General features: G+C 37.1%; 1 protein-coding gene across 4 annotated transcripts in view; it reads left to right on the top strand.

The window, feature by feature from the left end:
- The first annotated feature begins 6,402 nt into the window (after nt 1-6,402).
- The window catches only part of LOC129262601 (threonine--tRNA ligase 1, cytoplasmic-like), a 32,575-nt gene continuing 13,872 nt past the window's right edge, over nt 6,403-25,105 (top strand). Inside the window, exons 1-9 of one of the 4 annotated variants that reach the window (XM_064099587.1) lie at nt 6,405-6,487; nt 6,997-7,140; nt 15,405-15,500; nt 16,107-16,188; nt 17,396-17,495; nt 18,345-18,590; nt 19,398-19,515; nt 20,316-20,380; nt 21,179-21,257. In XM_064099587.1, the coding sequence (XP_063955657.1) occupies nt 7,084-7,140; nt 15,405-15,500; nt 16,107-16,188; nt 17,396-17,495; nt 18,345-18,590; nt 19,398-19,515; nt 20,316-20,380; nt 21,179-21,257 (843 nt within the window). In that variant the 5' untranslated portion in view covers nt 6,405-6,487; nt 6,997-7,083. Of the gene's footprint in view, nt 6,505-6,979; nt 7,265-15,375; nt 15,501-16,106; nt 16,189-17,395; nt 17,496-18,344; nt 18,591-19,397; nt 19,516-20,315; nt 20,381-21,178; nt 21,258-25,105 lie in introns of those variants that run through there. The other 3 variants (XM_064099588.1, XM_054900739.2, XM_054900738.2) reach the window with 3 other exon arrangements.

Here is a 25,105-nt window from a genome sequence, read left to right as displayed (position 1 = left end):
TAATGGTATTAATGATGAGGAGGATGGTGATAATGGTATTATTGATGAGGAGGAGCTAGGATGGTGATATTGGTATTAATGATGATGATGAGGATGGTGATAATGGTATTAATGATGATGAGGAGGATGTATTGCTAGGAGGATGGCCGTGATAATGGTATTAATGATGAGGAGGATGGTGATATCGATGAGGATGAGGATGGTGATTGTGGAATTATTGAGGAGGATGGTTGCTCAGGAGGATCGATGGTGATATTTGTATTAAGGAGGATGGTGATATAATGGTATTAATGATGAGAATTAACCCTTATAATTAACGGTTACAGCCCGATAGACCGCGGGTCCGATAGACCGCGGGTCCGATAGTCCGCGGGTCCGATAGACCGCGGGTCCGATAGACCGCGGGTCCGATAGTCCGCGGGTCCGATAGACCGCGGGTCCGATAGACCGCGGGTCCGATAGTCCGCGGGTCCGATAGACCGCGGGTCCGATAGTCCGCGGGTCCGATAGACCGCGGGTCCGATAGACCGCGTCCGATAGTCCTCGGGTCCGATAGTCCGCGGTGTGTGTAAAATTATGGTCAGGATATAGTGAGATCCAATGCCATCAAGAGGTCAAAAGGCCAATGATACGAGTCCATGGGGTTCTATAACGATGACCCAAAGTACAATCGCCCCCTGACATCTACTTCAAGGAAAATATTATCCCCATATTTTTATCGTCAGGGACTGTTACCCCCCCCCCGGAAATTTACCCTCTAGACGCCATACGGAGCCTCTAAAATGCCATCGACTTGACGACATGGCGAGATAATTTATCTTGCCATGTCGACTAAATAAGCTTATTAGGTCCGCATGGCGCGATACGCTATCCTGCCACTTATAAAAAGTTATATGTCAACATTGCGAGATATTTTATCTTGCCAAGTCGACTTAAATAAGTTACATGTCAACATAGCGATATATCGGGATTCTCGCCGGGACTTGTACACTTCATATCTCGCCATGTGGACATATCGACTTGACAAGATAGAATATATCGCTATGTAGAAATAATAAGCGTATTAATTACTTAGGCGGCGGAAGCGGGGGGGGGGGGGGGAACCTTTCCCCCCTAAATTTGAGGTGGGGGGGACGGTCCCCCCTAGATTTTTAGTTGAGAACCTTTTTTTTTGCTTGTCAATTTGTTTTCTACGTCCCCCCCCTAAATTGAGGTGGACCCCCCCTAAAATCTTTTTGTCCCCCCCCCCTAATTTTGGTTGATAACCTTTTTTTTCTTGTCAAGAAATTTTGGTGGTCCTTCCTATAAATTTTGGTTGACTTGCTTGTCAAATTTTTTACCTGTGTCCATCCCAAAATTTCAGGTGGACCCCCCTAATTTTGTTTGCCTTCCGCCGCCAATGATTAATTAAGACATGGCAAGATGGCATTTTCAAGGCTCCGTACTAGGGATAATTATCCGGGGTAATTGTCTGGAGGGTAAATTTCCGGGGGGGGGGGTATCAGTCCCCGGCGGTAAAAATATGGGGATAATATTTTCCTTGAAGTAATTGTCAGGGGGTGACTGCCCTAATTGGGTTATTGTTATAGAACCCAGGCGCGGATCCAGGATTTCGTGTGGAAGGGGGGGGGGGGGGGGGGGGTTGGCCAAATTTGACCTGATTTTTGGCGCCCATATGCGTACTTTTCGAAAAAAAAAAAGCGCCCACTCCCTCCCGGGAAGGCTAAATTAAGTGCCTTAAATGGATTTTGAATTATCTTATAATCACATTTAAACAAATAAAGACCACTTTTTTATGTGTTCTTGAAAAAAAAAATCCATGAATATATAATGTAATATCAATGGGAGCGCGAAGCACGAGTGATTTTTTTTTTTTTTTTTTTGGGGGGGGGGGGGGTTCAATTTGGTTTAACTTCTAACCAGAGTAGGCCCTACTAGAATATTGTGTGAACGGGAGCTGTAGTTTCTGTACTGTTGTGTTAGAATACCCTTCAATAATATTAATGATAACCTCTTGGGAATAATGCAATCTCGAAGCAATCGACTAATTCTCCTCATCAGTGGCGTATTTATTCAGCATGGGTGCACGGGGGGGGGGGGGGTGGCGAGGGCACCGAGTTAAACAAAATAAATGAAATGGGGGGGGGGGTAGACGTCAAAGAAAATCTGAGATTTCATTCTTAAAAACAAATTGAGGTATCTCACAAGGCCTAAATAAATAATGAGAACGTGAAGCGCGATCTATTTTGAATAGATTTTTCATGTATTATATCCTGAAAGCCTAAGTCAGGGGCGGACCCAGCTTCCGCCAATAGGGTGAGGGGCCATTTTTTCACCCATATTTTTCCCGATCGGCCGCTCAAATTTTATTTTTTTTGTTTCTTTGAAGGGGTTGTCCCAGTGCCGTAATGAGCCAACAATTTCGAGGGGGCTCGATATGGTGTATCGCATAAAATTAATAAGAAGTTGCCAGTGAGCGAAGCGAGCAAGCAAATATCCTGACATTTTTATTACAAAAATACAAGGTTGTGATAGATTTTGACATAATATTTGGAAAATAATATTATATTTCATCCTAATCCCTTTCCTTTTCTCTCTATTTTTTCTTAGTCTTGATTCTCTCTATTTTTTAACAGTCATTTCCTAGCTTTACTTTATAAGCAACATAAATGTGTAATAATCTCTTAAGCCCTATGTAATCTAAAAATGAAATTTCATGTATTTTGTCCTGAAAATTGAACATTTTGGGCAATGTTTGTGAACCTGAACAGGACGCGTATGTAACTAGATAATTACCACGAGCGCGAAGCGCGAGCAGAAATGTTAAATATTCGTTCTGGCCTGGTCGAAAAGGGACCAGTTAAGGATGTTTTGCAGTTAGCCATTAAGACGATACACATTTCAACGATTAAATAATGCGAGCGCGAAGCGCGAGCTGAACATTTTTGATATTCCAACCTAAAAAGATGAGATTTCAAATCCCCCAATGGGACATTCGATTCATGTTCGTCAATCATGAAAAAAGATGGGTAATTTTTGGTATCTCCCTACAATAATAATGCGAGCGCAAAGCGCGAGCTGAACATTTTTGATATTCCAACCTAAAAAGATGAGATTTCAAATTCCCCAATGGGACATTCGATTCATGTTTGTCAATCATGAAAAAGGATGGGTAATTTTTGGTATCTCCCTACAATAATAATGCGAGCGCAAAGCGCGAGCAGAAAATTTTTGATATTCTGATTTGAAACTGGATAATTTTAGCACGTTTTGAATAAGATCAAGCTTTGTATCTCAAAAAACATGCGTGCACGTGTTTTAGAGTTAGACAGAATCCTGGCAATCTGAATACATTTCATTCTTTATCATAAAAATCAATAATGCGAGCGCAGAGCCCGAGCTGAAAATAATATTTGAAATTCCGATATGAAAAGGGTCAATTTAAGCACTGTTTACAGCACTGTGTATATAGGGAAATTTGATAGCACTATATAAATAATGCGAGCGCGAAGTGGGAGCTGATATTTTATTATTTATTTGACCTAGGATCGAGACATTTTAGGCCTAAGGACATTTTGTCATCATATAAGAATGATGACTATCTTCTATTTGTTTTCCTAAAACTTGTTGATATTTATTTCTGAAAAAGGGACAATTTAGTTATTATGAATTCATACAAATCTTATTTCATATTTATTAATCTGTTAAGCCTAATGAGTGTGTGAAATTTGTTGACAGTGCATGAGGCCTGAAAACTGGATATTTTAAGTATTTTTGTAATCATAAATAGGATTCATTGGTTGATATATTTTTAGCAAATAATGCGAGCGCAAATTGCGATCCGGAATTTTTTAATGGGGGGATTTAAGTAGTTTGTTATAGAATTAATATATAGGTATACATAACTCACCAATCAAAATGCGAGCGCGCAGCGCTAGCTCATAGGCCTTTATTATTTTTTTTTACAATCGAGACACCTGAAAAGGTATATTTAGAGAATCTTATATGAAATATAAAAAGACAATAGGTAGGCCTACTTGGCAAATAGTGCGAGTGCACAAAATGTTGCAAATGTTGATTCAAACCATAAAACGGACATTTTCCAGAGCACTTAAAAACATAAATTGGTAAATAAAACAAAATAATGAAAGGTCAATGTCCGAGCTGATTTTTTTTTTGTATATTGATATCAAAACTTGATATTTTAAACTACATATCAGCCTATTGAGCAAGATATGTATCCCATTGAACAGGCAATGCGAGCGCGATGCGCGAGCGAAACTTTAATATAGTGACATTAAATATTTTTAAAAATTGTTTTCCAAGTCTTCTCCTGACCTTATTTTATTCACTCGTCTTCCTCCTTTTATGTTTTGTCTTCTTTTTTCTCCTTTCTTTCCCCCTTTTTTTCTTTCCCCGTTTTTCACAATTTATTTGCTCTGTCAATAGGGGGGGAGGTTGCCCTCGGGCCGCCTCAATCCGCCTATGTTAGTAGTTGTTATGATGAACACGATGCATATCTATTAAGAAATGAATGCGACCGCGAAGCGCTAGCTGAAAACTTTTATAATAATGAAATGAAAAATACATTTTCAGTTGTCAGGTTAGAATATCAAATATTTTCAGCTTGTGCTTCTCGTTCGCATAAAAAACTGTAAGGTCGGGATGCGTATATAACTAAACAATGTATTGATGCCAGCGCGAAGCGCGAGCTCAATTTTTTATATACTGACTTAAGAAGGACTAAGGTATAATTCCTATTCTAATTGCTTGTCATTTTTCTCTTCCTTTTTTCTGTTTCTTACCCCTTTTTTGCGCCACCATGGGGGGGGGGGCAAAATCTTTGCCCCCTAGATCGGCCTATGTATGTTGACTTGAAAAACACCAACACTTACATGTGGGATTGAAGCAGAGGATGAATACCTCGTTAATCAAATATTGCGAGCGCGTAGCGCGAGCTGAATTTGATATTAACCCATTTTTGTGACCCTGAACAGTGTATCTTTCTCGCTAAACAGACTTAAAACTCGAAAACATTGTTTTTTTCTGTTATCGTAAAAACGGGATATTTTAATTCAGCCGCATTAATTTAAGCTTTTTGGGCAGGACATATATTTCACTATACAATACGAGCAATGTTGCACCCCCGGTCGAAAATGAATTTGCATGAAGCCCCCTATTAAAGTTCAAGGTCAATTTGGCGCCCTCGGTTGAACATAAACTTGGCGCCCCCATGTGAAATATAACTTTGTCCTCCCTCCCCCTCTCTGAAACATGTATTTGACGCATTATGGTCAAAATTCAAATTAGCGCTCCCCAAGTTCGAACATCAATTTGGTGCCCCGCTAGATCGAACATCAATTCAGCGCCCCATAGTTCGAACGTCATTTTGGCGCCATCAAAACGACGTCCAGGTCAACATCTCCCTCTTCCGTTTCCCATCTCCTTTTCTTTCTTTTTTCTTTCTCTTATCCTCATTCCCCTTCCTTCCTTTCTCTTTCTTTCCCCCTCTTCTTTTCCCCCTTTTCTTCTCTTTCCCCCCATCTTTTCTTTCCCCCTTTTCTTCTCTTTTTCTGTCTTTTCTTTCCTCTTTTCCTCTCTCTCTTTTCTCGTTTTTCCTCTCTTCCCCCTTACTCTCTCTTTTTTCTTCTCTTTTCCTCTCTTCTTCTCTCTCTCTTTTTTCTTATCTTTCTTCCCATCTTCCTCTCTCTTTAAATATTATTCTCTTCCTCTTTTTTTACTCTTCTTTCCCCTTTTCTTCTCCATTTTTTTCTTTGTCTTTCCTTTCCCCTTTTTCTTATCTTTTTTTCTTCTCTTCCTTTCTCCTTCTTACTCTCTTTTCTATTCTCTTCTTTTCCCATCTTCCTCTTTTTTTATTCTCTCCCTTTTCCCCTCTTCCCCCCTCTTTTTTGAGCTGGGGGGTGGGGGCGGGGGGGGGGGGGTGAGGCAGTTCCCCCTCGGCCCCCTATGGATCCGCACCTGATAGAACCCCATGGCTTCGTATCATTTGACCTTTGGACCTCTCGATGACATTTGATATATCTGATCATAATTTTACACACACTGCGGACTATCGGACCCGCGGTCTATCGGACCCGCGGACTATCGGACCCGCGGTCTATCGGACCCGCGGTCTAACGGACCCGCGGTCTATCGGACCCGCGGTCTATCGGGATGTCCCCTAATTAACGTGCCATGAACACATATCTGTGCATCCACACTGGAGTGCCACAAACACATTTTCGTGCAATGGTCATACAGCTATTCTTATGCCTATTGCATTTTGAGGAGTGCATATTGCATGCATGAGTGATTTCATTGTTCAGTTCAGCTTATGGTCAAGAGTTTGACATTATTGTCTCGGGAGTGATTCCCTTTTTTTTTTATAAATAAAACAATTAAATATAGACTCTTTGAAAAAAAGTGGCGCTCGTTCGCTGGGGATGGATTTGCGCCCCCCTTCTGAGAGGCATTTACCCAAGTGTACGTGCCCCCCTTTTGAAAGTGAGAACCTTTCTTTTTTTGCTTGTCAAATTTTCCATGGATCGACCAAATCGACCGCATATATGGTACAGCATCCTGGGTTATGCAGGAAAAAGGGGGTATTTACTACAAAATGTAGGTCATTTCCTTTATCATACCACATTTAAATCCGGGGGCTCGATCTGGTGGCCTCAGAGAATAACACACAAAGCACCCCCCCCCCTGGGAATCTTGGGGGCGCATATGCTAGCTTAATTAATTCAGCACCCCCAGCCGATTGACCCCCGCTTCTATAGCTTATATACTAGGGCATCTGCCTTTCATTTCTTTAGACCCGGCCCTCAAAATATTTGGCTCATTACGCCCGCTGTTTACACCATCCGGGGGACACCAATTTCAATGCCTATCAATTAATAGCTCCATGAAAAAATGAATGAATGATGCAATCTGACTGAAACTTCTAACGTTAGTCAGATTGCATCATTCATTTTTTTTTTTTTTTTTTTTTGATAGCTTATATATATAGCTAGAGGCATTGAAATTTTCGTTCAAACCTTAACCGCCGGATCTGATCTCTTATTTCAGTTAGTTGAACACAGCATGGCTGACGACGTGTCTGCGGGCGTGGCAAAACTTCAAGTTGGGGACAAGCCAAAGGCACGCTGAATTTTAGTTTTTCTTTGTTAAGTTGTAAATTTTATATTTCTCTATGATATCAAGTTTGCTATTTCGACATTGCAAGCGTGTACTCCTGCTAACACGTCAAAGAAGAATGTCTGTGGTTAGTTAGAGATCCTTTTTTTTTTTTTACTAACGTGTGACTGTATGTGTGGGACTGAAGTGAAATGAAGTCGGAGAAAGACACGTTCACGTTGACTGACGTTTGTGAAAATTAATTTTTAGCCTATAGTATAGGCCTAACGTTAGATCTAGGTCTACATATATTTTATGTGAGATGTATGGGCATTATTAGTGGTTTAAAACTTTAAGTCACCACTCCATCCACTGCCATTTATTAATTTCGTCAGCGGCGCTGACTTTTGACTTATATAAATCATAACTTCATAAGACATAAATGTCTTTTTTTCCTCTCCCAACTTATTCTATAGCTGCCTTAAAATTGAGATCACTATGTTATGTAGATTTCAAATTGGCAATTGGGTAAGTAAATTATGACAAGGGGCAAGGACAACTTTCCCATAGCATAGGCCACAGGCCACATGTACTTTATTATCAGGGATTTGTGGTTTTCTCCTACTCCTACTAGAGTAAGCACTCATGCCATGGGTTCAATGCATCTCGCGTGCGAAGGATTCATATGCACATGGTGCACGCGAATCTTTCACACCCTTTTTACTAAAATAACTATGCCATTACAGTTAACCTTAAGTTTCTAATTGTGCTATGACACTTACCGAACCATATGGATCGTTTGTTGACTTCTCTTTGCTGTTTTTTTAAGAAAAAAAAAGCATTTTCTTGTGATCTTCACTTAACGTAGATCAGTAGAGGCGCACGGCCAATATGGGAGACTCTCTCCAATATGGGAGACAATCCCCCACATTGGAGACTTGCTTTGCAAAAGGACAAAAGAAACAACACCAACAAAAGCATGATTTTTTCCACCCAAAATTTTGTCTCACTGAGGTCAGAAGCCCATTTGTTTTGTGTGTGATTGACAACAAAAATCCTTATCAAAACAAAAGTAGACGGTGAATTTTTTAAGTAGACGGTGAAAAGGGGTAATTTTTCATGAGGAATCTGCTTATCACATTTTTATTTGCCGCCAAGGTAATCCTTTTGCCGCAAATGTAAACAAAGGAAATTAGTCTCCAAAACTGGAGACTCTCTCTGAAATTGGATACCCAAATTCTTTACAAAAGTCTCTGATATTGGAGATAATCTCCCACATTGGAGACAGTCACTAATATTGGCCGTGCGCCTCTACTGTAGATGCCGCAGGATCATCGTGGATGTAAACTTTTGCCTAAAGAGGGCGCGCGATATTATTCACAAGACGTTTGTTTACGGTTCTGTGTGTGTTCTGGAGCTTGTACTGCTAGCTGCATTTTAGACGCTCAGCATTATTTTCCTCTTTCTTTTTTTTTTGGCTGTCAAGCGGTATACTCTATTATTGATGAGCTTTAAGACCTTTATCGCCCCCCCCCCCTGACGAGCTTGAAGAACTTTTTTTTTTTTTTTTTGCTTGTCAATTTATTTTCTGGTACGAAAACGTTTATTTTTTATTGAAGACCTTTTTTTTTTGGTTTTTTGCTTGTCAATTTTTTTTTTCTGGTACGAAAATGTTTATTTTTGATTGAAGACCTTTTTTTTTGTTTTTTTGCTTGTCAATTTTTTTTCTGGTACAAAAACGTTTATTTTTTATTGAAGACTTTGTTTTTTTGCTTGTCAATTTCTTTTCTGTTACGAAAACCTTTATTTTTTATTGAAGACCTTTTTTTTTTTTTTTTGCTTGTCAATTTTTTTGGCGGCCGATTTGCCCCCCCCCCTGTGGAAAATCCTAGGTACGCCACTGGTTTTATGCTTTAACAGAAAACATTTTGTTTTCATTGGAAAATCTCTTAAAGTTCAAGTGCACCCCAGAAAAAATGTTTGATTAAATAGAGAATTATGAAACAAGACTAACGCTGAAAACTTCATCAAAATCGGATGTAAAATAAGAAAGTAATGACATATTAAAGTTTTGATTATTTATCACAAAACAGTTACATGCACAATTCATTGATATCTAAATGAGAGAGTCAATAATGTCACTCACTATTTCACTTTTATTGTTCGAATTATACAATATTTCAATTCTCACGACTTTGACCAAATAGGACCCTCTTTAAGTATATACATGAGATGCAACCTGTTGATTTTTGGTACAATTTCCTATTATGCGCCGACGACTTAAATCGAGAATGTTTGATAGGAAAAATTTGCATTTCGATTGTTGTTTGCGTAATTTCCACCGCAGTATGAAGGATGACTAAGGACGGACCGAGCGAAGTATCCTGGTTGAGATTTGGAGGTAAGCGATAAAAACACTTCTATAAATAATTTAAAATTCCTTTTTAAAATGAACTTAAATCATACGATCAAGATTAACATAGTGGACAAATATTGAAAGGTTTGGCGCAGTTTAGTCCCTCACATTCGTGTGATGAATGAAAACGTCAAAATGCACTATGAAATCACATGCGTTGTGCGAGGTTAGTATACTAACCTCGCATGTTGTGTGAGTGAGTCCTAAGTACCCATTCCCCTGGGGCAGTAATCACCCACGGCTACATCTCAGCCGCCGACTACAGAATAATTGAAGGCATGGCGCATTCAACAAATAACGTTAATTTACGAAAAATTAATACGAGGACTTACAGAATGAAGTCCAAACGAAACTTACGAAACGATGTGAAGTCAATTCCTCATAATTTGATGAATATCCCTCAAAATGTGTCATTTAAAGGTCAAGTCCACCTCAGAAAAATATTGATTAGAATCAATAGAGAAAAATCAGACTAGCACAATGCTGAAAATTTCACCAAAATCGGATGTAAAATAAGAAAGTTATGACATTTCAAAGTTTCGCTTATTTTTCACAAAATAGTTATATGAACGAGTCAGTTACATTCAAATGAGAGAGTCGATGATGTCACTCACTCACTATTTCTTTTGTTTTTTATTGTTTGAATTATACAATATTTCAATTTTTACGAATTTGACAATTTGGACCTTGCCTGAACCACAAAAATGTTCAAATAATGGAATTCCACGTATTCAGGGAGGAATGAAACTTTATTTCACATGACAATGACGAGAAAATCAAAATATTTCATATTTCATATAATAAAATACAAAAGAAATAGTGAGTGAGTGATGTCATCAGTTCCCTCATTTGCATACCGACCGAGATGTGCATATAACTGTTTTGTGAAATGAAGCGAAACTTTAAAATGTCATAACTTTCTTATTTTACATCCGATTTTGATGAAATTTTCAGCGTTATGCTTGTTGGATTTTTCTCTTTTTATTCAAATCAAGTTTTTGTTTGGGTGGACTTGTCCTTTAAGCGTTGATTTTTCTTCTCGTTGACAAAATACGAGGGCTACCTTTCTAGCTCTCAAATTTTTCGTCTAATGAGCGAAAGAGGGCGCGCGATTTATCTTCATATCAAAGACACTACAAAATAGTACAATTAAAAGACTAGACACAGAAATTATCTTACACGTAAATCGATGCAAAGCGTTACGCGAAGTCGGCAAAGTGTTCAATCTTTTTACTGTAAAGACTTTGGTGGAACGTTAATTGACAAACGAACGGTAGCACTTGCGGGGCTTTGTTCAAGGTACATAGAATTTTCTATATTTTTTGTTTAATTTGTCATCGTTTTGAATATTTTCCAAAAAGTATTATCGTCAGCAAAAATAATAAAAAAGTATGTTTTTTAAGTTATTGCATTTATTGGGGTCTCTATTTTATCAAACAATTATTGGAATTGCGCATACAATGAATCATGAATCTAGTTTAAAAAATACCACCAAGCTGAATTAAGGTTGCAAACTGTATTAGCGCCACCAACGACCTTCCTTTTATTTCCGTGGAAGAGACGTGCGAAGCCACTTTCCAGGCGGAGGTAAGCGATTTTGCTCTTTTTTGTGTCCTTTTTAAATTAAAAAAATATGTTAAAAATTGATAATGGAATGCTTTCTACCAGAAAAAGCCCTGGTGAGTAGCAGAATAGGTTTCGGCTAACATCATTCATGTTATGAAGCGATGTTAACGACAACTCTAAAATCCACTACAAAAACACATTGGTTGTGCGAGGTTCGTATAGCATATACTAACCTCGCAATAGTGTGAGTGGCAGTAATCTAAATTATAACCCAGGGCCAGGTAGTATATTGACTTTTATTGTTTTATGTCCTCATGAAAGAAGAATATAATTTGAAATAAAACTTCTTGGAAAAATGACATTTAAGCCATAATAATAATTAATATTATATGTATTGGAGTACATGGAAGATAAAGTCTCCATGGGTATAGTGATTACCAATATTTACAACTTAAAAATTCATAACTTTCTTGTTGTTTGTCCAATATTGTTCAAACTTTCACGTATCAACTTGTCTGATTTTTCTTTTCCTTATAAAAACAAGCTTTTATTTGGGTTGGATTTCCCTTTAAATAAAAGTGAGTGAGACCATTGACTTGTCATTGACATTGACTTTGCTTTGTTGTATAGACAATGTAATGTCTCGAGCGCACAGTGACGCACACGAGAAGAGAAGTGACTTATTTCAGGATAAGGCCGAGAGTAAGTTAGACAGCTGGCAGCCGTCTGTTTCGAGGAGCTTTTAACATTTTTATTTTTATTTTTTTCTCGTACACAGACGGCTCGCTAACCTGCAGCCACCATTAGGCACTCCTAGTAGTACCCAACATGCCCAATGAGTTCCAAACATTAACATGTACATGATGTATGGACCTCATAGGTGACATAACTAGTACTTTGGGTTTGGAGTCTGTGGAAAGGAGGTAATTGTTATTTTTATTTGATTTTGTGTGTATTCATTTGGAACTCTTGTCTTTTTGAGTAAAAAGAGAGGTCACAATTCCTCTTTTTAATGCTTGCAAATATTCAGGATACACGAGAATTTAGCACCATGGGCTGTAGAAGGGCATTTCATTGGTGTAAAATGTGACTTTGAGTCTTTGACTAATATTTTCAAAGTTCTGTGGAAGAGCTCCCTGAGTCTGTAGACTGCTAGCTGCAATGTTAAGCTCATGCTGGCCGGCCGGCTGGATATAGCGGTACGTACTGTCATGACTATGTGTGTGTGTATTTGTGTGTAGATCAAGGAAAAGGGCGCATGACGAACTGGCTTGCAATTTGAACTGGAGATCTCACAGTCGTCGACAAAGTCATAAACATTAATTTACAACTAGAACATGATGCGTGTGCATGTGTGTGCGTGGATGTGATGAACAGATAACTGTTTGGCATCATGGCCATGCCAGAGTTTATCCATTCCAGTTTTATAAGTAGCAAGATTACATGCACATACAAGAGTTGTTCCAAGAACTGATGCATGATACGCGTGCTAAAAAAACTTGTTTTTATTTTCATAAAAAATACATCAAAATAATCCTCAAGTCCTAATACAATAAAACATTACTTAAAGGACAAGTCCACCACAAAAAAAAGTTGATTTGAATAAAAGAGAAAAATCCAACTAGCATAACGCTGAAAATTTCATCAAAATCGGATGGAAAATAAGAAAGTTATGACATTTTAAAGTTTTGCTTAATTTCACAAAACAGTTATATGCACATCCTGGTCGGTATGCAAATGAGGAGACTGATGATGTCATCCACTCACTATTTCTTTTGTTTATTATATGAAATATTCTAATTTTCTCATTGTCATTTGAAACAACAATTAATTTCTCCCTGGACATGAGGAATTAGCATTGTTTAATACTATATGGTTCAGTCAAGTTGGTCCTTATTGTCAAATATGTAAAAAATGAATATTGTATAATTAAAACAATAGAAAACAAAATAAATAGTGAGTGAAGGACATCAATGACTGTCTCATTTGCATATCACTGAACTGTGCATATCACTGTTTTGTAAAAAAATATGCGAATCTTTAAAATGTCATGATTTTCTCATTTTAAGTCCGATTTTGATGAAATTTTCAGCATTATGCTAGTTTGATTATTCTCTATTGATTCAAATCAACATTTTTCTGGGGTGGACTTGACCTTTAAAAGTTACAGAAATTCCATATAACTTCAGAAAAAGTGGCAAAATAGATCATATTTATGTGCCAAAAAATAAATAGATGAATTCTACACAGAATTTTGAAATTTTGACTTGAACAAGTTTTATGCTTACCGGTATTTATGCAAAATTAATCTATGCATATTTTTAAAAATTCACATAAAATGCTTCTTCTTTATTTGTTGACCAATTTCGATTTTTTTTCTTCCATCTGGTAGAGCTTCATGAGGTTCACCAATGGAGTAGAAAATTATTATAATTTATGCGAAATTCATAATTCACAGAAAATGCCTCTTCTTGATTTGTTGACTGAATTTCAAAATGCTTCTTCTTCGTCATTTCAAGTCTGATTTCAATTCTGTTTGCTTTATATGATAGCATTAGGTGGGGAATTCAAAACTTCTACACAGAATTTTGAAACGCATTAAATATGCTAATTTATGCATATTTTTAAAAATTCACATAAAATGCTTCTTCTTCTTTAATTGTTGACCGATTTTGATTTTTTTTCTTCCATCTGGTAGAACTTCATGAGGTTCACCAAACTTCTACACAGAATTTTGAAATTTTCTGTAGAAAATTGTATATGCTAATTTATGCAAAATGTATTCATAAATCACATAAAATGCCCCTTCTTTATTTGTTGACTGTTTTTGATTTTTTTTTTCTTCCATCTGGTAAAGCTGCATGAGGTTCGCCAAACTTGTACACAAAATTTGAAATTTTGTCTAGAAAATGATTTATGCTAATTTATGCAAAGTATATTTATAAATCACAAAAAATGTTTTTTTCATTTATTGATCAATTTTAATTTTGTTTGCTTTATATGATAGCTCAAGGTGGAGATACAAAATTTCAACACAGAATTTTGAAGCTCATTAAATATTCTAATTTATTCATATATTTTCAAAACTCACCAAAATACTTATTTATTTGTTGATTGATTTTGATTATTTTGTTCCATCTGAGAGCTACATGAGGTTCACCAAGGTTCTACACAGAGTTTAGAAATTTTGACTAGAAAATTATTTATGCTTAATTTATATGAAATTTATTTATAGATCACAAAAATGCTTTTATGTCATTTCTTCATCAATTTCAATTTTATATCCTCAATTTATGTCACCAATGTAATTCACTACAGTGTCAACTGGGCTGAAATCAAAATTGTGTTAAATTTCGTTGCGAGATGCCGAATGAGCTCCACGTCATTGATGTGCTAGTTTTATGGCCACACACCGAAACTTCAACAATTTGAGTTTTGAAAACGATCAATATATTTGATCCCATTCGAACCCAAAATTCATGAAATGCAAAAAAAATGTGGAGAAATGTGAGATGAGCCATCGGATTCTCCAAATCATTGATAGATTTGAGCTTATCTTGTGCGGATTACGTTGCATTTTTAAGCTAAATTTGGTATCAAAATCTGGCTGAATTCCAGCCAGTTACGATGATGCCATATACAGGGGTACAATCACTGAGGGGGGAATTGAGTATTCTCCCACTCTGCCATAGACTTTAATGTTGGTGATATTCCGCGATATCGGCATCAACGCATTTACAGGCGATCCGACACGCACATATAAATTTGTGCCCATCCGTGACAGTGCGTCTAGTGCCTATGGCCGTGGCTCCTAAGGATCTAAACATGTCACCTGTATATATTTGTCTTGTTTTTTTATTGTAATGCTCAATTTCAACCTACATCTCGATAATTCAGAAAATCTATAAATAGACTGACATATTTCATGGCCATGATTCTAGATGCCCTGCCTATCATTCAACAACTGCACATTGGAAGTCGCTGAGTCTCGCAGCATGAGACTGCAAGGGTAATGCAACTCTTCGGGCCATTTGCACCCACGTTGCGGTCGAATCATGGCAAATTTGGGAGTTACAGTTGACTTTCATCTATTTATATTTAGATCTACAAATTCTCTTTAGACTTTCTTCCTTCTCGGTATTCAATTAGTCATTTTGAAAATATCCTAAACTCACAAAAAGTTGAAAAACGTATAACTAAATCACCACTTTTGATTTCTTTATTTCTAGCACATCTTCGGCAACCTTTAAATCTTGGCCAAGCCTCTGTACATTTAGATCCTACTTATTTTGTTTCTTTATTGTAGGAAGCAATGGCTTCATCTGGCAAGGGGGAAGGGAAGCAAGGGAAGAAGAAAAAGGACAAAAAAGGAGGAGGAGGAGGAGGGGCTCAACAACATGAGGTAAGTAAACATCTATTGGATTATCCAATCATTCATTTGTTACCATACTGTAATGAAAGTTTTCTTGCTTTGTGACCATTTTTAGAAAGAGACAGAAACCAAAGAGGAACTTACATGCGCACCTAACTTTCTTTTGATAGCTAGATCTGTATAGCAGTGGTTTTGCTGTCTGGCAACCAAGGTTTAAAGCATTATAGGTTAGATTTTATTGTACTGTTTAGACTATTATAATAGCTTGGCCATTTGTTGCATACTGACAAGCATTCATGCTTTCTCATCAATCAAGTAATTTGACCATCACCCACCTCCACTAAGAAAAAGGAGAAAAGAAATAAGCTTTCAAATTAAACTTACTCAGTTATAAATGATTTATCTTAATGCAAGTTGATCATGATAGAGTTTGCAATGGATCTGACTGAGCCTGCATATTGATCTGAGGTCTAAAGTAAAACTTTTCATACATGTAGCATAATCAACCAGTCTTCAGCAGATGATATCATACATGTCTAGCAATGTGGTGGAAGAAAGACACTACTTCAAATGTCAAATCATTTTCAAACTTTGTTTGAGTTCTAATGTTCTTATTCTGTATGTTCTTGTTTGCAGCTGAATCCATGGCCAGAATACATTCAGAATAGAATTGATCTGTTTGATAGACTCAAGGCTGAAGCTGATGCTCAATTTGCAGGTTTGAATTTATTTCTATTTTTATCCTACATAGATTAAATTATATTCTTCATGGTAATTGGTTCATATAGCATCATGTAACCAAATATATTCCAACTATGATGTTGAGTGACATCAAACCTCGATATATTTTCTGCTATGCAAATTATCTGATGTCATTATTGCTACATGTAGATAACAAGATATTATTGAATTATTAATCCTCGCTTAGACTGGTAAAAAAAAAATACTTTCTCAAAACCTGATATATTTTTGTATTATAATAATATGATATATTTTTGTATTATATCAGGAAAGTAGGAGGGGGGTGTTTACACCATGATTGATTACATTAACAGGTTTACAATGTATACCGATGCCCATGTGATTGCCAGCCATGATTAGGTACTGCTCCCCCCTCCTGTCTTAATTTTGATATGTTTTAGGGGCAAAGCCACTTTTACATATCACACATACAGTACTACACAAATAGGAAAAGTGAAATAGGGCGCAACAAATTTTTAAGACCAATGAGGGACATAAAGGCCAGTCAACAGGGCATCCATCATGACTCTAGCCTTGACCGTGGTCTACTTGGATTAAATTAAGCTCCCTCCCCCTCCTTGATTTCGTCCAATTATTATTGACCAAGACGGAGTTGGGAGGTTTGGAGAGGAAGACCTGTGGGCTATGGATATTTGGTTAACCTTTTCCATACTCAGCCAGCCTCTCCAACTCTCATCTAGATCCTATTTTCTTTATCATGTAACATGACATTGTAATTGTAAAGTGACTTGTTTGATATGGATGTAAATCTATATTCTCTTTGAAATGCCGAATAAAATAATAATATTACCAATTCATCAATCAAACTAGATGTAGAGCAGATCACTATCTGGGAATGTTTGTAAAGCACTGCTTATGATTACCCCGGTCCTAGCATAGCTACCCTGATTAGGTGTTGAAGCATTCAAAGCATTGATCCCACTGGGTGCCTATCTACTTCACCTGGGTGGAGAGTGGCAAATGTAGTTAAATGCCTTGCCAATAGATGATAGGTTATGAACCCTGGACCTAATGTAGTAGTTCAAATATCAGAAACTTATCCACTGATCCAAAATACCCCTGACTACATTCAAATTCAAAACAATCACTTCTCATGGGTATGCATGAAATCATTCTGATCTGTGCATGTAACATGGTTAAACTCTTTTTTTTTTTCTCTGCAGCCAAGGTCCCAGCACCAATTAAAGTTACATTGCCTGATGGTAAGGTAGTTGATAGTCAGTCATGGCGTACTACTCCATATGAAATAGCTCAATCTATTAGGTAAGTTGTACTTGTCAAACCTAATGGTACATATTCACAAGTCGGTTTATCCAGGGAAGTTGAAACTCCCACTTCCCTGGTTTAACCATGGTGGGTTACATCACTCTCTCTCTCTTAGCTGATCCCTCCACTTCTTTGGAGATTCCTGGAGTCCAGATAGATTGTAAATGTATGTAATCACAGATCCGTTTTAGGTTATTTCAAGAGACTTAGAACGGGAGGTATGGATTTTCACTGCCAATGCTAAACTTATGGGAAGTAGAAAACAAATTGTTTTGTACATTTTATTTGTCATCAAGATTGCTGTGCTCTTTGCTCATGCTTTTATGGTTGAAAAAAATTTAGTTGTTATTTTGAGAGAGTTATAAATGAATTGAGTGCAAAATGTGCTCACAAAGTGAACCTCCAATGTCGGCTATCCATAGTTAAACCACAACATTTGACCCAAGTTTAGATTTAAACAGAGATTTTAAGAATATAGGCCATTGAATTGTGTTGTTCCTCTCATCATGTTTCACAATGTTCATGTAGGTTATGGTTGAACAGCATCATGATTCTCCAAATGCAATTCACAGGTAGATTTTTCATACCATTGTTTGTCCATTGTAATATAATATGAAGTTGAATTGAATAAAATCAAGTAACCATACCGTAGCATTCATTAAAATCGAGAGTTGAAATTGTAGTTGAAGTATTTGACAGTTAAAAATTGTTATATACATTTTTTTACAATCTGTCGCCTAGGAAGTGCTTGCTACAGACCAACCAATGTTTTTATGTGTATGTGTTGCATAACTTGTTTATTAGAAACAAATTTTACTTTTTAATTGCCTTTTCTTGACACTACAGCCAAGGACTTGCAGACAATGCAGTGATTGCCAAGGTGAATGGTGTGCTATGGGATCTTGATAGACCGTTTGAAGAAGACAGCAAGCTTGAGCTTCATAAGTTTGATAGCGAAGAAGGTCAACAGGTGTTTTGGCATTCCAGTGCTCATGTGTTGGGTGAAGCTATGGAAAGAAAGTATGGAGGATGTCTATGTTATGGGCCTCCCATTGAAAATGGATTCTTTTATGATTCATTCCTTGATGGACAGTGAGTATCTAGTGGAACATCCTGTCTTACAAACAGTTGCAATTGATTGGATCAATCGCAAGTATGGAAAGCAAGCAACATCAAAATCTGAAATACATGTTTGTTCAAAATATTTTCTAGGAATGATGTATACTCATACATTCACTGTTTTCTTGATAAATCAGTATGCTTCTCTTTGTTTTCAATGGACATTGAGAAAATTTCCTAAAGAAAAAATTATGACAATGATGGATTTCCATATATTTGAGACGGGGCCCAGTGAACATACCCCTTTCTGATATCAATGGGGATGGATTTCATGTCTGGGTCTCGTCTTACAAAGAGTTACGATTGATCCAATCAACTACAACTATGGAAAGCCAACAACATCAACACCTAAAATGTTTGTTCAAAAGATTTTTCATATAAAGTATATTCATAGTTTTCTATGTAATGTGGTGCAGGGATTTTATTAATGTGGTGGGTAAAGGGTTATATTCAACTCATCATAATTTAGTGATTTGTCTTGTTTTCCCGTAGTTGCCCATAATCATAAAAGTTTATTATTATGGCTAGTAAGATTTGATGATCATTTCTCAATGTTTCAAAGGATAGTCCCTTTCTCGTGGTCAAGACTTGCTGATTTTACATGTATCAGTAAGTTGGAAAACAGAAAGGAGAGTAATCTAACCCATCATTTCCTGAAATCTCTTCAATATAACTTATTGAAGAGCGGGGAAGTTATGTGTACACCTTCTACAAGAATGTTCATTTATTGCCCAAGCAAATATATGTATGTTATTGTGATATTTTCTTTTACATCGACAGGCAAGTATCAAGCAATGATTTTGACAGCATCAACCAGATTGTAAAATCTATTCAGAAAGACAAGCAGCCTTTTGTTAGACTTGAGATGACCAAGGAAGACCTGCTCAAGATGTTTGAAGTAAGTCAACAGGGGGGTTGTTTCATAAACCTTTTAAATGATTGCTGTAGTCTCTAGGATGCCCATGAAGTATTGCTTTTTAATGGTTTCGTGAAATGCACCTTTGGTTATAACTCACAAAGACAATAATCAGCTTGAAGTTTTGATTCTGTCAAGCCATTGATACCGCCTTTTCCATTCATCCTTTCCACCCCATAATGCTATACAGCCAGGAGGCTTTAATTTTCTAACATTCATCACAAAATTGTTGCAACCCCTTTTCTAGGTCCAGTGCACTGATTCATGCAGTATGTAGAGTTCCAGAGCTAATCATGTGTACAAGAGTGTAGCATGCTTTCTTGGTGGATGTTTATTTAGTGAATTCACCCCCATTGAAGAAGACAGAAACCTTGTTGTGCATTGGGAATGCAATTATTAAATTCAATTTCAATTTTATTAAAAAAAAAAAAAAAAAACAATTACAAGGTGAAAATATGAAATAGAAAATGGAGACAGCTTGGAATGATATATGAAATGTGATAAAGACAAACCCTTGTGTAATCAATGCAGCACATATGTGGTGGGAATAAACTTAAGTTATACGATAAACTGCCCAGTTTTGTGATATTATCTCAAGTACATTCAATTTAGAATTTCCATGAGTGTGTCTTGGTAAATGCTGAACTGTTTCTAAGCTCAAGATATTGTTCACAAGCCTCATATTGAGAAGTAATAAAAGTATCAGATAGCAATTGTAGTTACCTGAGTGTTTCATAAAAGATGAAGTCATTGATTCTATCAAATGCTTTTGTTCTCAACAGTATAATGAATTCAAGAGACGTATCATCTCAGAACGTGTTCAAACTCCCACTACCACAGTGTACAGGTAAGTGTAAAGAGATTTAATTCAGGCGTAATATCCTTTTGATAACATGGAAAAGAATGAAATGTATGATCTTCACATTCTCATCAAGCTGTAATATTGTGTAAAAGTAAAGGATTCAGAAATATTTGGTAAAATCCGATGTGAAATTTGAATTCATAGATGATAATTAATTGGAAATCAAACAATTTTGTAATCATAGTATTTAGTCATCAATATTTTTATTGAAACAGTTGTTTATTTGTCCTTTGGAATATATTTAATGTTGATGCACACATATATTTGCTCACATTTTATTTGTGCAATTTTAATTGATAATAAGGACTTCTCCTTCAATAAATAATAATAATATGAACATTTGTAATGCGCCGGTATCCATCATAAAAAGATGCTCATGGTGCAATAAAGAAAAGAAAAGAAAAGAAAAAGATAGGAAGATAGAAAACCTACTAAAAAGAGGGGGAAATAACAATTACCTAAAAGCTTGTGTGAATAACCAGGTTTTCAGAGAACTTTTGAAAGTGGTGAGCCAAGAAACATTGCGGATTTCTTTTGGAAGTTTATTCCAAAGGAATGGCCCAGCATGTTGAAATGATCGATCCCTAATGAATTAAGAGATTGTGGTACAGCAATTAAGGATGAACTAGAAGACCTAAGGTTGCGAGAGGGATTGTAAGGAGTAATCAAGGAAGAGTTGTATTGTGGTTCAATGTTTGGATGTACACATGGCCCCTGTATAAAGCATCTTGAAATTTCAAGAATTCGAGCATTCAATTTATCATTGTATTTCATTGTGTACAGGTGTGGGCCTTTAATCGATCTGTGTCGTGGTCCTCATGTTAGACATACTGGAAAAGTGAAAGCCTTTGATGTTGTCAAGGTAAGTGATAATTCAGACTTTCTTGGCCCGTATTCTGAAGTCGAGTTAATTCAATCTCTGGGCCCTGTTTCATAAAAGTTACCATTATGGTCACTTTGTCATCCATTGGTATCTTTCATGGAATCCTTGATTTTGATTGGCTGTTACCATTGTTCCCGTGGTAGTAACCATTGGATGGCAAAGTTACCATAATAGTAACTTTTATGCAACGGCGCCCTGGTCTAAAGTTTTGGTTAAGCTATGGATGGCCAATTGTGATACAGGTGTCCGAGAGTTGAGATTGATTCTATCAGCTTATTTGGCACTCCAAATATTCACAACTGTGTGAGAATATTTAAGGAAAGTAGATTAAAAAATAAGGCCTGGAGAAATAACTAAAAAGACATAACACGAGCACAATGTAAACAAAATTTGGACATTTATGGCTTCCAATAATTTTAGCATCGACTAAAAGTTAAACTGGGCTTCAGAATATACATTATTGAATGCGAGAACATCACAGAAAATAGTCGAATCCTGGCAGAAGTAACAAAGTTACTTAATTATTGATGTAACAGAAACAGGCAAGTTTTTTTTTCTGAAAGAAATAATAACTGTTTAAAATCTAGGGAAAGATGCATTGAATGTGATCAATCCTACAGCACCATTTATGCGAAAATTTCTGATGATTTGTTTTAATGAAGTAATTAGTTGGTCTCTGATTCGACCCTTTCTCGTGGTCAAGACTTGCTGGTCAGTTTTATATCAGTAAGTTGGAAAACAGAAAGGAGAGTGAGTTATTGCATATTTTGTTTCCTTCACACTCTCTATTTTCTTTTATGGAAGAGTTGGAAATATCTGCATACACCATGTTGATAGTTATAATTGCTCTCTGATAGTCTTGTGACATGCATTATTTTGTACTTTCAACTTCTCCATTTAAGGGCAACAGCAAACACTATTTCACAGTGTAGAGTGTTGAGGGATGGTGCATGACAGTATGCTTACAATGCGCAAGGTGGATGGAGGAGGTAGAGTGGAATAGCATTTGTTATATGCATCGCAATATTATTTTGGGCCTCTGATTGGTCAGCGAACCAGCAATCCAAGTTGATACTGTGGTATAGTGTACAAATAATGCAGGTGACAGAGGGCTTTAGTAACTATTGGAGCTGTCCAATTGAACACATATTGAAAATTCATGAGGCAAAGTTAAAGAGGGGGAATGGTTATCACTGATGCCCCCTGTTAGTGCATTGTTTGTATACTACACTGCCCACTACACAGTAGTTTGAATGGCCGGTTCTAAGAACAATGTATCCGTGTGGTTTGATAAATAGATGTTGGAAGTTACCTTGTTTATTTATTTTTATTTATGTTAAATCAAATTCCAATTTAGCATGGAGGAAAATTTCCAAACAGAAAACTCTGAACTATTATGTAAAATTGAATGTATCAAATTCCAAATGCTTTGAAGGTTAAAAAAATAAAAAATAAAAAAAATTTAACGCATGCACGTAGAGTGTAGCGGTTTCACGGTACACAGTATTCTTTGTCTTTGAGTATATGTTGGTCCTGAAAAGAACCACCCAAATTCGATGTTAATCCTTATTTAACTGGGGGGGGGGGGTCAATTTGACCCCCCCCCCCCCCCGAGACTAAAGGCGCCGCTTTTCCGACAGTGGCGGTGTCGTCAACATTGAAGTCTTAACTAAGGTTAGGTTTTTGAAATGTCATAACTTAGAAATGGACCTAGTTCATAAAACTTGGACATAAGGATAATCAAGTATTACTGAACATCCTGCCCAAGTTTCAAATCACATGACCAAGGTCAAAGGTCACTTAGGGTCAATGAACTTTGGCCATGTTATGGGTATTTGTGGAATTGCCATTATAACTTTGAAATTTTATGGATCTAGTTCATGAAACTTGGACATAAGAGCAATCAAGTATCCCTGAACATCCTGTGATAGTTTCAGGTCACATGACCAAGGTCAAAGGTCAACAAACTTTGGAAATGTTCGGGATATTTATGAAATTTTCATAACTTTAAAAGTTTATGGATCTACTTCATGAAACTTGGACATGAGAGCAACCATGTATCCCTGAATATCCTGTGCATGTTGCTGGTCACATGACCAAGATCAAAGGTCATTCAAGGTCAATGAACTTTGGCTCATGGATGCCACTTTTCCGGATTTATAAGGAATTCCGGCTTTTTCCCTGCTATCTGTCTTATTTCCGTATTTCCGACTTTTCCCGTTTTATGTGTATTAAAAAAAAATCGGAAAGTCCTCCGTTTTCCCCCCTTTCTCTCTCGATTGCGATGCATGTCGATCGACCGAATGAGAGATATTTCCACGAGATATTTGCTTTTATACAGTAGGCCTACATAATTTATAAACGCGCGCACTGCATGCCCACTACGTTCATTGACTTATGCTTTTATCAAGGCTTTTCGATTAGAATTCTCGATATCCTTAATTCCGAACGCACGCACATAGACAAGCGCAAAGCAGCGGCACGAATCGCGATATAATAGCGACTGGTAAATACGTCTGTAAAAATGATGACGTCATCCAAGATGGCAACTTACGATGACCAACGAAAGAATAGAGGATGACTAAGTTTTGATCATCATTTGAAAGGAATAAGCTGTAACCGCGGTTTAAGGTACGATGTTTCTGAATTTTATATATTTTCTCGTAAGTTTGGATGTAATTATTTTTTTATAATGTGACATGTTATGTACCAAAAACGATCCGAAAATCGGTTTTCCGCTGAATGTTAGATCTAACGTTACTGCTGCATGCAGATACCGAACCCAGGGAGCTCCGGCCCGGGAAGCGGGCCGTAGCTCCTTGGGTTACGTATCAGCTAGCCCAGGGAGCTCCGTCCCACTTTGCGGGCCGGAGCTCCCTGGGTTAGACGAGTGATACGTTGTCTTTATTTACCGTACGGGCCAACAACTCTTCAGTCCATGTATTGGTTCGTGGAGCCAACGCGGTTCAGCTGAACAACCAAAATAAAGAGACTGAAGCTTTTGGTCTAGCTTTCTATGAGAAACACACAATTAACTGCCGTCAGTTTTTAAAACCTCGACTTCAAAGTCATCGATCACAACAAGATAAGAAGCCACTTGTCCCCCCCCCCTAAATTAGAGGTGGGGGAGGCCCTCCCCCCCCAAAAAAAAAAATATTTTTTTTGGCTTGTCCAATTTTTTACCCGTGTCCAACCCAAAATTTAAGGTGCCCCCCTCCATTTTTTTTCTTGGCCACTGTTCCGGCCCGCGATAAGTTTCAGTATTTTTGGAGGACACCTAGTGGCATCCCTGTTGGCTGTGTTGGGGGTATTGGTTGAATTGGCATCATAACTTAGAAAATTTAAGGATCTAGTTCTAAACATAGACATAGGGGTAATCAAGTATGAATGATTGTTTTGCACACGTCTAAGGTCACATGATCAAGGTCAAAGATCATTTTGGGTCAATGAACATAGTGTTTTATTATATGAATGTTTGCCTTTGTGAACAATTAATCGAGGTCAGCACTGCTGCTATATCGAATCGCGTAATGCAGGAGAGACTGCCAGAGGCGTTCCACTTGTTCTACTATTTGAATCTCACCAAGATGGCTACCAAGAGAAAAGGCCCTTCTCGTGAGTTGTCTACTGGGCTTACATGCACTATTCAAAGCTGTGATGCAGGGAGCATGAAGACAATGATCGGTGTCAAGCTTGGCATATCCTGGTCTAGGAAAAAAAATTCATCACATTTCCCAGTGTCTTGTTTTTTAGCTTTGAAAATATATTTTACAAATTTTCAACCGGACATTTCACGCTCTTGAAATTCCATACCTGACACCACTGCT

Source organism: Lytechinus pictus, chromosome 5 (assembly GCF_037042905.1).
Source record: "Lytechinus pictus isolate F3 Inbred chromosome 5, Lp3.0, whole genome shotgun sequence".
Classification (NCBI taxonomy): domain Eukaryota; kingdom Metazoa; phylum Echinodermata; class Echinoidea; order Temnopleuroida; family Toxopneustidae; genus Lytechinus; species Lytechinus pictus.
The sequence above is the reverse complement of the archived record's forward strand: the minus strand, read 5'-3'. Positions and strand labels throughout refer to the sequence as shown.